Here is a 14,145-nt window from a genome sequence, read left to right as displayed (position 1 = left end):
GACCTAACTTGGGGAAGGGTTCTCTCTCTTTATGAGACCCCTTCTCCATGATTGATAAATGCTAGGGGGGGGTCAACCATGAGGAGGCAGTCTCCATTCATTTGAAAATTTTCAAAATTTTGGAAGGGTGATTTTTTTTGGCTTGTGAAAGCAGCAAGCTTGGGTGAGGGCTGTTGTGCATGAGCTTTGACTGCATTCGTGGAAGTGCTGGAGTGTTCTTCGATCTTGTTGTTGCAAACAAGATAACACTTTTCTGAACTTGTTACCTTTATCTTGTGTTCTTTGTGTATTTGTTATCACCGGCTGTTAGATTCCTTGTTCAAGATTGTGAGTTTATTTCTAAAGTGTTAATGAAATTGTTCATGTGATTCTGGCTGTTCAAAAACTCATTTTGTTGATGTATGTTTCAGTTTTGCTGAAACTCATTTTTTTCTACTAAGAAAATCGTTTCTGCATTCGGGTATGTCTAACACAGTCACAATGGTTTGACCGTATCTCTCTAAATATTGGTCTAAATCAGGTGATCTTTGGCTTGGTAGAAAGCTAAGATCCTACCCTACAACTTTACTGATTACTATTTTTTCTGAATCATCTGCATTAGGCCATGAAAATTCCTAACAAGTTTCAGACATCTGGACAAGACCAAAGTTTTGTCTTATGCATCGCATCACTGCTACTGTCCCGTGTTTTCATCATATCTTTTTGTTTACTGAACAAAACTTTGCAAATTATAACTTGTTGGAATGCTAACACCTAGAGCTTCAACTTTCGTGTTTATGATGTTTTCTGAATCAATTTCGATGTTAGTTTAAAATAGCCACCAATCTCTGTTAATCAAAAGATATTTTAGATTTGGATTGGTTGTTATATTCCTAATAGCATCTCGTATTTGCAGAGTATCTTTGTCACCCCTACTTTGTTTATTGAACTTAAGCATGATCTGAAAAGACAACATTCTGATTGAGAATCCTCATGTTTTGAGTTTTTGTTGATTCCATCATTTACTGTGTCAAAAAGTTAATTACTTTTCTATATGCTTGAAACCCTGTTCATCATCTCGTTTAGCCTAGAAAGAAAATACAACAATGTATTTTAGACATAAGTTTCAACATATTAATCCAAAAATTACAAATTCAGATTCGTCAAAAAGTTAATAGAATTTGGCATAACTTACTTGTTTGGAGTTTTCCTAAACTCCATCGGTAGAGGGATCAAAATCTCTCTCCAAGCAGTTGGACTGATCACCTGTCTGTTTTGGGTGTCCTATTCATCTGTCCCTTAGCATCTGTCATAACTCTGCCTACACAGATCCGAATTCAGTGTTCTCGGATCTGTTGAAAAGGAAAAATATATAAAATTATAAAGTTTATTTGTCATTTTTATGTGTTTATTTAAAGCTTTTTTATATCATTCAAAACTCATCTAATTTTAATTTTTTTATGTCATCTTTTTAGGCAAATCAAAAAGTTATCATCAAAGAGGCACAAAGAGCAATTCGATCACATCAGTTTGAAATATTTTGATGAATTGGATGCATGAGTTGAAGAAGAAACATAAACTCTTTTGAATGAAAAGGGCATTCAATAGATTAACATGGAAGGAGCATAGGAGGTAGATGATAAAGACCCCACGTATCATGGAAACAACGTGGATGTCAAAGAAGAAGATAATAATGATGAAGATAATTATGATTATTGAGGTTTTATATAATATGTTTTAAAAAAACTTGGTTGTTTAATACTTAATTTTTCACAAACTTGGTTATTTTATTTTTGTTTATGTAATATGAAAGTATGAGTCTTGTGACATGTTAAGCTATTTAATATTTTGCATAGTTCTTGTAAGATATGCATGCAATATTATCTATGTTTCTATATTAGCTAATGTTTGAAGTTGTTTTTTGGGCTCATGGACACATAAATGCTTCATAATTGATTTTATGGTTGTATTTTGTGCAATTTATCAATGTTTCATGTGATATAATTTTTTACTAATTTTTTGTTTTTTCTTGATTTTTTTAAAATTAAAAAAAATATTAAAAATTTACAATATGATATGGTCTTAATTTGGACCCAACCAATACGTGTAACGATACAATACTTAGAACCTTGATTCAAATTGGTTGTGAATATTGTCAACAAGAATGAATTCCAGACTATTTCATTACCATAAGTATCTTTTCAGTTCAGCTGGTTGACCTTTTCACCAAGCCCATTTCATTCTTCCCATACAGACCTTGCTGTCAAAACTCGTGATGGTTCCATTCACCATCTCGAGTTTAAGGGGAAGTGTAGAAAGAAGTTTTGCACATTGTTGCTAGAGGGTTTTTTGTCCATTCTTATATTTGTTCATGTCCTTTTAGTCGAGGGTTGCTTAAAGGATATAAACACCTTTTGTCATTTACATTCTTATTCTATAGTTTAATGTACCTTTTCTAATGTAATGAACATGTTACAATCATCGAGCCTTATTCATAGTGAGCGCCATGACGTTCCTAGTCAAAATGCATTACCTTTGTGTATGTTGCTTGCAAATGATCTAGTATTTGTTACTTAAAAGATGTACCAAAACTTTGAAACTTTAAAGGAGTAGATTAGAGAAAAATGCGTTGAGTTAATAGAACAAATAAAATACATAGAACTCAAGATTGGTGGGAAAAAAAGCGACGAAAATGTCATAATAAGATATAAAATCTTGAAAGATGAAAGTTATAAAAGTCTCAATAATTTGGTTTAACGATACACTAGATTGCAGCTGGATAATTTGGCAACAAGCTAGTGGAGCATTATGTGATAAAAAAAACTTTTGCAATTAAAAGGACATTCAGAAAGACTGCTAGGAAACCAACAATTTTAATAGTGGAAAATGCTGGACAACTAAACAGTGACAAAAAGAAAGAAAAACATGTAGAGATGCATGTTAGGATAAATGATAAGATAAGATAAATAATGAATATATTAAAAGACATTTAAAAGTACTGTCAATGAAAAAAATAAAGAATGATGACTAAGATATCTCGAATATATTGCACAAATACCTATCATAGCCAATGACCCAATGCAAAATGTTGAGACAAAACAAGAAGATTTAAGAAAACAGAAAGACTCCACATTGAAGACTTGCAAGGTCCCCAGAAGAGGAGGTATAAATGATTGTAGAGCAAAAAACAAGACTCATAAAGCTAACTCCATGTAGTTGGGATAATACTTTGATGATAATGATGATGACATATAATAAAAGCTAAAACCCTGCATATTAAACAACATAAATCATTTAGTGTTTCAATATTTTTAGTGGTTCCATGCACATATTTTGTACATGCAACCACCAAATGGATGTCTAACTTTATTAAACAATATCTAAATTGTATGTGTACTCCCTCTAAAAAATAACCATGTGCATGGACTAATACAGACACCAAAATAAAACCAACATATTTACACATGCATATGCACATAAATTTCCTGAATCACCACAAAAAATCAGAAAGGAAACAAAATTATAATAAGTGACATCTTGAAATGTGAACAATTGGCAAGCAATAGATATTCCAAGCCAGGTAATATTCTTTTAAGGTCAAAGTTAATGACATTGTGTATGTCAGTTCTACAGGAATGAAGGTTTTCTCTGCCAACAAATAGAAAGCCAAAGAGCACTTTTTTAGGCATGCATAACATGAGTGCGATTGTGCAGATCCAATCACTAATCCAATGGTAATCATTAATTCTCCATATATTTTGGCATGGTAGCAAGCATTATTCTCCCTCCTCAGTTGAATGCAGAAATTATTTGTCAGAAAAACTAAGAGGGGCAAAGTAATCATTACTAACTGAGAGAAAGATATAAAATGCAAATTCCATAGGAGTAACTCACTCCTTGAGTACAATAATGAATGAATAAAAATGTTCTTGAGAACAAGTCAAGCCTCATGAAACAAGAAATACAAAACTATTTACCTAGAGAGATGGAGAGAGATGCCCCTTAATAGCAAACTAAACAACAGACATGATGGACCAAAGTAACAGCAGAAGGATATTCAGAAATGAGACTATGAGAAGCAATAAATATTAACGATAACAATGATGACTGGGTTCCAATGCAGACCCTACTTGCTATTATACCTATAAATGTTTATCAGCCTGATCATAATTGATATAAAATCCTAGACTCCATTAGGAATCTTTGAGTTTGATTCAAATACATATTTGATCAGTGATTCCTTGATTGAGAGCAATTCTGGGAACTCATTCTTCAACTTGGTAGAATCCAACTCATTGTTGCTTCGAGGTGCAACTATGATCTTGGCTTGTTCTTCCAGTGTGAAGTTTACCCATTTGAAGCTTGGATCAATAAAGTGCTTGTACATTTCCAGGATCTCATTATGGCTCACTACACCTGGGTTTGTAAAGTTCCATATGCCCCTCAGATTTCTTTTAGCCATCTCAATTGATATAGGTAGAAGTTCATCTAAGATGGTCATGCTGTTTAGTATGTTCACCACCTTGTTGTAACGGGTAATTTTTGTAATAAAATTCCGAGGGTTGCTAAGGTCAGATGATATTGGCATTCGGACTCTGAGAGTGCACACATTTTCATATTCATTCAAAAGCTCTTCAACCTGCGCTTCACACCAAATCAAAATGTCAGAAACAGATCACTCAAACTTGAAGAGCAATACAAAAAGAATAACAAAAGACAGTGCAAAAAGGCTCAGACTCTAGCATTAAATTACCATTGCTTTGGTTTTTGAATAGAAAGAACCAGTGAAATTTGGCTTGTCCTCTTCTCTGAATCCAATGCCTGATCCTTCTGGGTGTTTAGCATCGTATTCAAATATGCATCCAGTAGCAAAATTCATCATTAGCAGCCCTTGCTCTTTGCACACGTCTGCCAAGGTAAGAGTACCCACAACATTGGTGTGGATGGTCTCAGTCTTGTGTGATTCACACCAGTCAACATTTGGCCTACCAGTGACACCAGCAGCATTAAAAACATGGGTTGGCTTCACACTGACAATATCTGCCATGAGTTGTGACCTGTCCTCTAATCTGCCTCTTCCATATTCAAACGGTATCCCCTGTTTCTGACATATACTGCCAAGAAGGCCCCCTATCCATCCAGTGCGGCCATAGATCAAGAACTTTAATGGGGATTTTTGAGAAATGCTGTTGTTCTTGGAAAGTAGAATGCCCATACGATCCTGGTGAGAACTATTTGGAACATGAGAGGTCTGCACATTGTAATCTTCAGGCCTATCAAATTGCCTCTCAGTTCCTGCCATCATCAGCATTCTTGGGTGTGGCACCAATGCACCTGACACATCACCCCACCAATCTGGGTGGCAAATATACCACTTCATTGTCTTCTTCAGGCCCTCTTCCCATGTTGTTCGCTCGGACCAACCCAAGTTTTTCAATTTCTGATCATCCAAAAAGTACCTCTGATCATTAAATGGTCTATTCTCAACAAAACGAATAGTTCTATCTGGGTCCAATGAGAAAAGCTTGCAAATATCTTTTGCAACATCAAGCACTCTCCTTTCCTTTTTGGTTCCAATGTTGTACACATGGCCAACTTCTCCTCTATGGAGAATAACTTCAAAAGCCTCTGCCACATCCTCACAGTAAAGGTAACTTCTAACATTTGAGCCATCCCCATGAATGGGAAGCTCTTTCTTCGCCATTGCTAAAAGAATAAGCTTTGGAATAAGTTTTTCTGGAAACTGATTAGGGCCATAAACATTATTTCCCCTTGTGGTTATAACAGGTAAACCATAGGATCTACCATAGGCCATGACCAGCATTTCAGCCCCTGCCTTAGTTGCAGAGTAAGGATTTGTTGGAAGGAGCTGGGAAGCCTCATGGTTCCCAACAACAGCATGCTCATCAGTTTCACCATATACTTCATCAGTGCTCACATGAATGAACCTCCTGATCTGGCCAGTCACTTTACAAGCTTCTAAGAGGACATGAGTTCCATAGATATTATTCTTTGTGAACTCAAAGCTGTTACCAAATGAATTGTCTACATGGGTTTGTGCTGCAAAGTGCATTATGGTGTCAATTCCCTCAGTGATCAGAAGGAAGTTCACAAGGTCAGCACTACCAATATCTCCTTTAACAAACTTGAAGTTGGGAGAGGATCTTGATGGATTGAGATTCTTAAGGTTGGAACAGTAGTCAAGTTTATCAAGAACCACAATCTTGTATTGGGGATAGTTTCTGATAAACCGGTTGCAAACATGAGAAGCTATAAAACCTGCAGCCCCTGTGATAAGGATGTTCCTAGGAGTGTATCTGCCGGCCTGGGCAGATTGATGGCTAATTGTTGACATCTCTTACTGTTTCTGCATAGGTTTAGAAGGAACTCAGACAACTGAATGACAAATACTTTAAAAAAGAAAAACATCTGAAAGTACCAAGTCAATATATTTATTTTTCTAATAGATAAGGAATCACTCAAGAGCCAAAAATTAGAAACAATAAGGGGAATGAAAACCTAAGAAACCAAAGATGATGAATCATATCAGCAGCAGCATACAGAAACACCAAGAAACAGAAAGAAAATATTAAAACTGAGAGTACTACTTTTTCATGCCAAAAACATGATCCGTGAAGATATGTTAGTAGACTATTGCAGGAATTGCAGAAAGAAAAAACTAGTACCTTAAGATTATTGGTTTCTTAGATTGAAAGAGAAGGAAAAGAAGAAATGACTGATTTAAATTCCAACTGAAACAAATGCAGGAGTTTGTTAAACAATAGATGTCCGTATATGAATTCCCCTATAGTTGCAAGATCCACCATAATCTCTAAGCAAAATTTCAAATTAGAAGGATTTCTAATGTGATTTCTCTTCCATTTTAGCTCCAAGTCACAATCTTTTGAATAAGAAAAAATGATGGATAAGTTACTATGGAGATGATGCAGCAGGATCGGGCCCAGTTTACACAGAGTGACCCGAGCGGGTCCATGGGTCTGGACTCCCATGGGACGAACGATCGGACCCAAACAATGGATCCAATTGCGAGTCTGGTGCCCCAGCGCAAGGACGTGGTGCCCTGCGTACCTATTCAAGGCAAGCTCAGGCTGGAAGCAACACTGCACAGTGCCAACGCCCCGATCCACCAGCAGCAACAGGTATAGCGGCAACGAGTTGTCTCGGGTCCAAGGATTGGACCCGAGACCCAGATCCAGCCAGGCATTATTAATACCCTGCCTAGGATTTCATGAAGGACAGAGAACATTGAAATCGCAGCAGCAGTTCTTTTTTTTTCTTTCGGCAGTTTCTTTTTGGCATTCGTTTATTCCATTGGCTTGCGTTGTTTGTTTTTACGCCTTGTTAATTTTTCTTTCCAGTTGTTTTCATCGACTGTTTAATTGAGGCTCCATTGAAATAAAGAAAACCAGACAACACCACGTTTTGGGTGGCTGTCTTTCCACTTATTATTGCACGTTGCACAGTCAGGAGGATAGTGCCCACCATTTCAGCAAACCAGATTGTCGCAGCCGACCTCCCTCCACTTCATCAAAGTGGCATCAGAGCTCAAGCGTCCTCCTTCGACAGTGGGATGGCTCAAGAGGCGAGGCACGATCCTACCAGAGGAAAAGAGAAGGAGGGAACCACCGTTGAAGATCTAGTGTTGCGGGTGCTTGACGCAGTAACTCAGATTCAGGAAAATCTCCAGCGCATCAGCAAAGAGGTCGCGGGTTTGTCGAGACGTGTGGACGGGATCGACGAACGGCTCGGGGCCATCGAGTCGTCCGGGGAAGCGTGCATGGCCTCCATGCATAAAATAGGAGCGAAAGTGGGTGATGGTGCGAAAAATCAAATAGTTGTCGCTGCAGACAAATCCGGCCAACCGAATCCTCATGGTCGCACCACCGCCCTGAACCTGGTACTTCCCCTCTCGAGAGACTCGGGTACGGCTGCAAACCAGCCCCTCAGTGCCTACCAGGACAAGCACGGGGCTCTGGCCGCGCCTCCTAGTGTTAGCTGGGGTGCGCAGGCCTGGCCTCGTGCCCCAGCACCTGTGCCGCAGCCTGGGTTTGGCTCGCCAGGTCCTAGCGTGATGCTCGGCCCGGCTGCTGGCCCAGCCACGTCCGCCCGAGCAGGGACCGACCCGGTCCACTGCCCCGGGCTTGCGCGTGGGGGGCGTTGTCGCAGGCCCTCCGCATGCAGGGGGTGGTGGTACCCTGTGGGTGGATCCGAACCCGAGCTTGTGATATCGGGCCTCCAACCCGGGTCCCAAGGAGCGGGTCCAGGCCTAGAGCTCATGTACCCGACCTATCCAGTTGGGTCTGGTTCGCGGGTCGCCCTGAACCAGATCCAACCTATTCATTTTGATCCCCAATTCAGATCCTCAGCCGACCCAAGCCCATATCGGACCCGGACGGAGCTCCAATTTCAATTTGAGCCGGGTCAAAACCAGACCCATAATCATATGGATCGTGGATCGAGTTCAAACCAAGCCTTTTATCCCCACAACTCGATCCCTGATCCAGCCTACCCAAATCTAGGTCCGACGTGTAGTTTAGGAATAGACCCGATCCATATCCAATCGAGCGAATCAACCCAATCTTATACCAACTAGACCTAATTCCCGAACCAGAACCAACCCATTAACCCGTCCCCGATCCAGAACCCCGTACCAAACCTAATCCACTGCCCCTACCCCAATCCAACCCATAACCCAGACCCATATTATCTCGTTCATACCCACCTAGAGCCCGAGACCCAGCAAACCCATCCACCTTACTTTGGACCTCCTGTCATCCTGATGCCATAACGTTGGCCATGGATGGCTCCCACCCACAGGCAAGCCAGACCGAGGCAGATTCAACAGTGATCGATGCAGCCTGAGCGCCTACCACACGCCGTTGGAGTACATCAGCACTAGCAGCCAGGTGAGCAGAACCGCGATGATGAAGTAGTGTGGGATGATGATACTTTTTGGAACGAGTACCCCGCAGGCATGGTGGAGGCCCATCAGCAGAGAGCACCAGAGCGCCCCTCTACGTACGGGGTGAAGCTGGAGCTTCCAGAGTTCGCAAATTGGTTCGATGTGGAGCAGTTCTTCGACTGGTCTTATGTCGTTCAATTCTTCTTCGACTACCACGGTGTCGCTGAGCACCGTCGTGTCTCTCTAGCCTCTACTCGATTGAGAGGCCTAGCGTAGACATGGTGGGTTGAGCTGCAGAGGTCGAGGGAGCGGCAGGGACTAGAACGAGTACTGATTTGGGAGGAGATGCAGCGGTTGATACAGTCTAAGTTCGTGTCGTCCGATCACATTAAGAGGGCCTACAAGGAGTACCTTACCCTGTGTCAAGGCACCAGTACTGTGGCAGAGTACACTGCTGAGTTCCATCGTCTTTCCCTACGAGTGCAGATCAAGGAGACCGCCCGCCAGCAAGTCACGAGGTATATTTCTGGTCTATGTCCTGCTATTTCTGACGACTTCCGTTGTATCACAGTCGAGTCATTAGATCAGGCAAGCAGTTATGCCATGAATGTGGAGGAAATATTGAAAAGGAGGCTGGAACATAGGACATCTCATAGTGATCAGTCCAGTCAACCCAAGTCGAGTTTCCCAACCAGGGGAGCGAGGTCCTCTGGGAAAGAAGACTCAAAGTCCATCGCTTGAGTCGACCCTAGCAAGCCCGATCAATTCGGACCCACGTACCACACCAGATCCAAAGGTAAGCCCAGTGAGTCTACCATTAGTTGTTTTAGGTGTCATGAGTTAGGTCATGTTACGTCCAAGTGCCCCACTGTGAGCAAGAACACCCATCTCGCAGAGGGCAATGTTGAGTCAGTGTTCGATAGTTAGAGCGAAGGTGAGTGGCTTGTTGAAGGGGATGACGAGATGAAAGTCGTAGAGTTCGATAGCAACATCAAAAAATTGTTAACCATCCATCATGTTTTGACCACATCCCGAGAGTCGGCCCCGACAAAATAGTTGCGGAATAATATTTTTAGAACCCAGTGCAACTATGAGGGCCGCGCGTGTGATGTTATCATTGATATTGGGGTGTGCGATAATATGGTGTCCAAGAGTGTCGTGTCCACCTTGAACCTAAAAACGGAAAAACTGTCACAACCTTATAAGATGACATGGTTTAAGAAATGGAACGAGGTACCTATCACCCTGCGTTGTCTAGTTCGGTTCTCCATGAGAGAGCATTACCACGATGAAGTGTGGTATGATGTGGCCCCTATGAGTGTGTGTCACATCCTTTTGAGACATCCCTGGTAGTTTGATCGTAAGACCATCCATGATGGTCGTAGGAACACATACACATTTATCTTTAAGGGTCATATAGTTCTTCTTCCCACTAAGGAGACCGGGTTTACCTGGCTTGCGGGCCTATTTTACCGGTCTTACCTCCTTGAACTGCCTGAAGATTGACATGTTCCGCCTATCTTTCATGTGTCTGATCTATATGCTTATTGTGGAGACAACAAGTCGTCTGAATCGACTTCTTCTCAACCAAGGGAGAATGATGCAGAGCAGGACCGGGCCCAGTTGAGTGACCCAAGCGGGTCCATGGGTCTGGACACCCATGGGACGAACGATCGGACCCAAACAATGGATCTGATTGCGAGTCTGGTGCCCCAGCGCAAGGATGTGGTGCCCTGCGTACCTATTCAAGGTGATCAGGCTGGAAGCAACACTGCACAGTGCCAACGCCCTAATCCACCAGCAGCAATGGGTGCATTGGCAACAAGTTGTCTCGGGTCCAAGGACTAGACCCGAGACCCAGATTCAGCCAGGCATTATTAATACCCTGCCTAGGGTTTCGTGAAGGACAGAGAACATTGAAATCACAGTAGCAGTTTTTTTTTTCCGGCAGACATTAGTTTATTCCATTAGCTTGCGTTGTTTGTTTTTACGCCCTGTTAGTTCTTCTTTCCAATTGTTTTCATCGACTGTTAGTTCTTCTTTCCAATTGTTTTCATCGACTGTTTAATTGAGGCTCCATTGAAATAAAGAAAACCAGACAGCATCACGGCACCACGTTTTGGGTGGCTGTCTTTCCACTTGTTATTGCACGTTGCACAGTCGGGAGGATAGTGCCAACCATTTCAGCAAACCTGATGGTCTCAGCCGACCTCCCTCCACTGCATCAGGAGACTTTTATTTAAAGAAACTATCTTAAAAAATGAAAAAGGGAAAAAAAAGATGTTATACAAAGATAAAAGAAAAAAAAAAAGAACAGCAAAAACTGATGCAGGAAACCACACAAAATAACAAAATGTAAGTTTAAGACATCACAACAATATAATATCTCCGATCTAATCTGGACGCAACTTAGAAAGAATAAAACATGATAACCATTCACTGAAGCAGATCAACAAAATCGAATTGCATTGTCCTCCACAAGAAACTAGATGGAAATACCACATCCCGACATAGATCAAATCTAGGAAATCCAACTACGTTACTTCTGTCATTATGCTGAGAAAAGAAGGAGAACACAATAGCAACAGCAGCAGCAGCCCGAAAAGATCAAATTTTTTCAAAAGAACAGAAATTGCACAAAATGGGTCCTCAAGATCTGGGCCAAAAGAGTAAAAAACCCATGAAGGAAAATAACATAAATTAAAAACAGATTCAGAAATAGAGATACAAACAAACATGTATTTCACCGAGATGCGATGAACTCACCGAGATGAGATCCAAGAGGAGCCAAAGAGAATGCGAGTGGCGCCGATGGAGGATGGGAGAAAAGGCAGATCAACGATATTGGATCTGGTGGTTGGAAAGAAGAAAGCCTTCTTTTAGTGCAAGAAAGCAGTAAGGAGGGAAGGTAACCATGAATTTCCTAAATAGAAGGCAGGGTCTTAGAGAGAGAGAGAGAGAGAGTCATGCAAAGTTTAACGCGTCCCTGGTGGTAACTGCTCATGAGACTTGCGTGGAAATTTAGTCAAAGAAGTCTTAAAAAAATTCACTTCCTCAAAAATTAAAGGTTTAAAAAATGTAATTACTAGTAACACAAATGCTATTTATTGTCATTTTAGTTAGCAATAATAAAATAGTAATTCTCCTAAATACCATAGTTGACATTAGAAGGTCGTCAAGTGTTCCTTTTATGTCACCAAATACCAGGGGCCTACCTTGTCCAGTCATCCTATTGAGGGCGTTACGTAAAGCAGTTTTTTATTTAGGAATTTCAGGATTTCAAGAAAAAAGGAGAAAATGATTCTTTGAAATACTGCCATGACAATGCGCTTCGTAAAAAGTGCACATTGCACAACCGCAAGAGTGTGAAACCAAACCTTGCAAGAAATGAAGAATATGAAACCAAAAACTTTCTTGATAAGTTTTGCTTCCTTGGTCATGAATAGTTTTAATATTATTTAATTTAACAAGAATAATATACAAGAAATAATCATCACGGAGAGGGATTTTAACCGGCACTGAACCTATTCTTGCTTGAACACGCATGGTAATGGCAAGTTGCAAGTAATGAATTTTAAGCACATTATAAATCCACAAAGGTAGAATGTAATTGAAAGTCAAGATTTCAAACTTTTGGATTATGGGAAATAGAAGCTTCCAACTATGTGGAAGCCAAATATGTATAAGGCCACGTGGTCAACTCAATAATCACAATGCTCAAATGCAAAGAGACATGTTTGTCTCCTAGAGACCAAGGGATTTCTCTCACGGGTGTATCTCCAACCTGAACTCTTTCACAACTATAAATATAGTGAAAAGGGTATGGTACATGATATGAAGTCATACCAAAGTAACAGTTACAGTTACTAAAGATATTTAAACTATGAAAGGGTTGACAGCGTGGAACCCTTAGCGATTTTGAGCATAACAGCGACATCTTCATCCCACTGCAATTCTGCATCCATGCATACAGGTCCCTACATTAGTATTAGAGCAGGTTCGATAGATCCCTAACAGTGCCAGAAGTAGCCTGTGTGTGCAGGCGTATAAATGTAGGAATCGAATGTCGGTGATGGTAGCAACTGATTACCAGAAAAAGGCACATAAAGAAAAAACAAAAAACAAGAGGTTAGTTTTATTTTCTAATTTAGAAAAATCGATAAACCAAGCATTCTCGATTTGCATAAATTCAAAACAAAAAATAGGAAGAGGGTTCGGCCCTCTTCGGGTTTTTTGTTTTTTTTAGTAGAGAAAAAAAAACACCACCGGTGGTGGTTCAGTCGTTCTAACCTTCTCTCTTTGTGGGTCGGACCACCTGATTTCTCGGTGGTTGCAGTGTTGTAAAAAGAAAAAAAAAAGGACAAGATGAAGAGGGTTCGGTTGTTGTCCTCTTCCCCCTTTTTTCTTTTAAATATCCCCTCTCTCACCAGAGAGTGTCTGCAGCGGAAGAGGACAGAGACTGAAAATAAAATATCATGAGAGAAAGAGGGTTCGACTGCCTCCTTCCTCTATCTCTGTTTAGGGGCTCGACCCGCTGAAAAACACCTACAGAGGCGTCAGTTGAAGCCGTTGAAACAAAAAAGAAGAAGAGAGAAAACGAAAACGATAATAAAAAACAAAAATCAACAACACAAAAGCCAAATTTGTAGTCGAAGGTGTTGTCGGGTCACCGTTGCTAGGCACAGGTTGGCTGGGTTTTTTTTAGCCCTTAAAACCCTCGTCAGTGGGGGACTCATTCTCTGAGGTCGTGTGACGACCACCGGTCACCTTGTCTAGTGCAACATGTTGCCATCGGGTGTCGTCGAGTGCGGCGTGCTACCGTCGAACCGACGACTGTGTTCTTCCTGCAGCGGCAGATGAACAAAAAATAAAAAACAAAAAGGAAGAAGGGGGGGAAAGGTACCTTGCCTGGGCATCGCTGGACAAGCCGGAGGAGCTTGCCGGAATATTGGTCATCGAAAAATCTGATGCCATTTCCCCTCTCTTAAAAGAACAAAAAGAAAGAAAAAAATGAAAAGGGAACCCTAATCAAGTTCCCTCCTTTCATTTTTACGTATAAGCTTTCTTTACACATAAAAAAAATTTAGTTTGAAATTGAAATTTCTGAAAAGGGTTCATGTTAATTCATTTTTCTGAAAAATAGAAAACCAGTATATTGACTTTTCTGAAATTACAGCAAAGTGGTTCCTTTCTTTTTTGTTAAACTCAGGAAATTTTATATACATATATATTTTGCTGGATAA

The 14,145-nt window shown here is 40.7% G+C and overlaps 1 protein-coding gene across 3 annotated transcripts; it reads right to left on the bottom strand.

The window, feature by feature from the left end:
* Nucleotides 1–3,482: 3,482 nt before the first annotated feature.
* LOC149814700 (trifunctional UDP-glucose 4,6-dehydratase/UDP-4-keto-6-deoxy-D-glucose 3,5-epimerase/UDP-4-keto-L-rhamnose-reductase RHM1-like) lies at nt 3,483–11,793 on the bottom strand. Of its 3 annotated transcripts, none has more exons than XM_089989282.1 (3): nt 4,733–6,609; nt 4,502–4,618; nt 3,483–3,767 (listed from the first exon to the last, which is right to left on the bottom strand). In XM_089989282.1, the coding sequence occupies exons 1-3, from the start codon at nt 6,332–6,334 to the stop codon at nt 3,756–3,758; spliced, it is 1,731 nt and encodes a 576-aa protein (XP_089845408.1). In that variant the 5' UTR covers nt 6,335–6,609; the 3' UTR covers nt 3,483–3,755. The 3 variants fall into 3 exon arrangements, with proteins under 3 accessions (XP_089845408.1, XP_089845407.1, XP_089845406.1); XM_089989281.1 differs by lacking the exon at nt 3,483–3,767 and adding an exon at nt 11,669–11,793 and having other exon boundaries at nt 3,842–4,618; nt 4,733–6,346; XM_089989280.1 differs by lacking the exon at nt 3,483–3,767 and having other exon boundaries at nt 3,842–4,618.
* Nucleotides 11,794–14,145: the final 2,352 nt, after the last annotated feature.

The sequence above is a fragment of the Nuphar pumila genome, chromosome 15 (genome assembly GCF_984573655.1).
Source record: "Nuphar pumila chromosome 15, dmNupPumi1.hap1.1, whole genome shotgun sequence".
NCBI classification, from domain to species: domain Eukaryota; kingdom Viridiplantae; phylum Streptophyta; class Magnoliopsida; order Nymphaeales; family Nymphaeaceae; genus Nuphar; species Nuphar pumila.
This window is presented reverse-complemented; position numbering and strand designations above follow the sequence as displayed.

Coding starts and splice junctions, on each gene's coding strand:
- LOC149814700 (XM_089989281.1), bottom strand. CDS start 6,334: ATGTCAACAATTAGCCATCAATCTGCCCAGGCCGGCAGATACACTCCT. Junction 4,619..4,732: donor ATTCAAAAACCAAAGCAATG/GTAATTTAATGC, acceptor TGTGAAGCGCAG/GTTGAAGAGCTTTTGAATGA.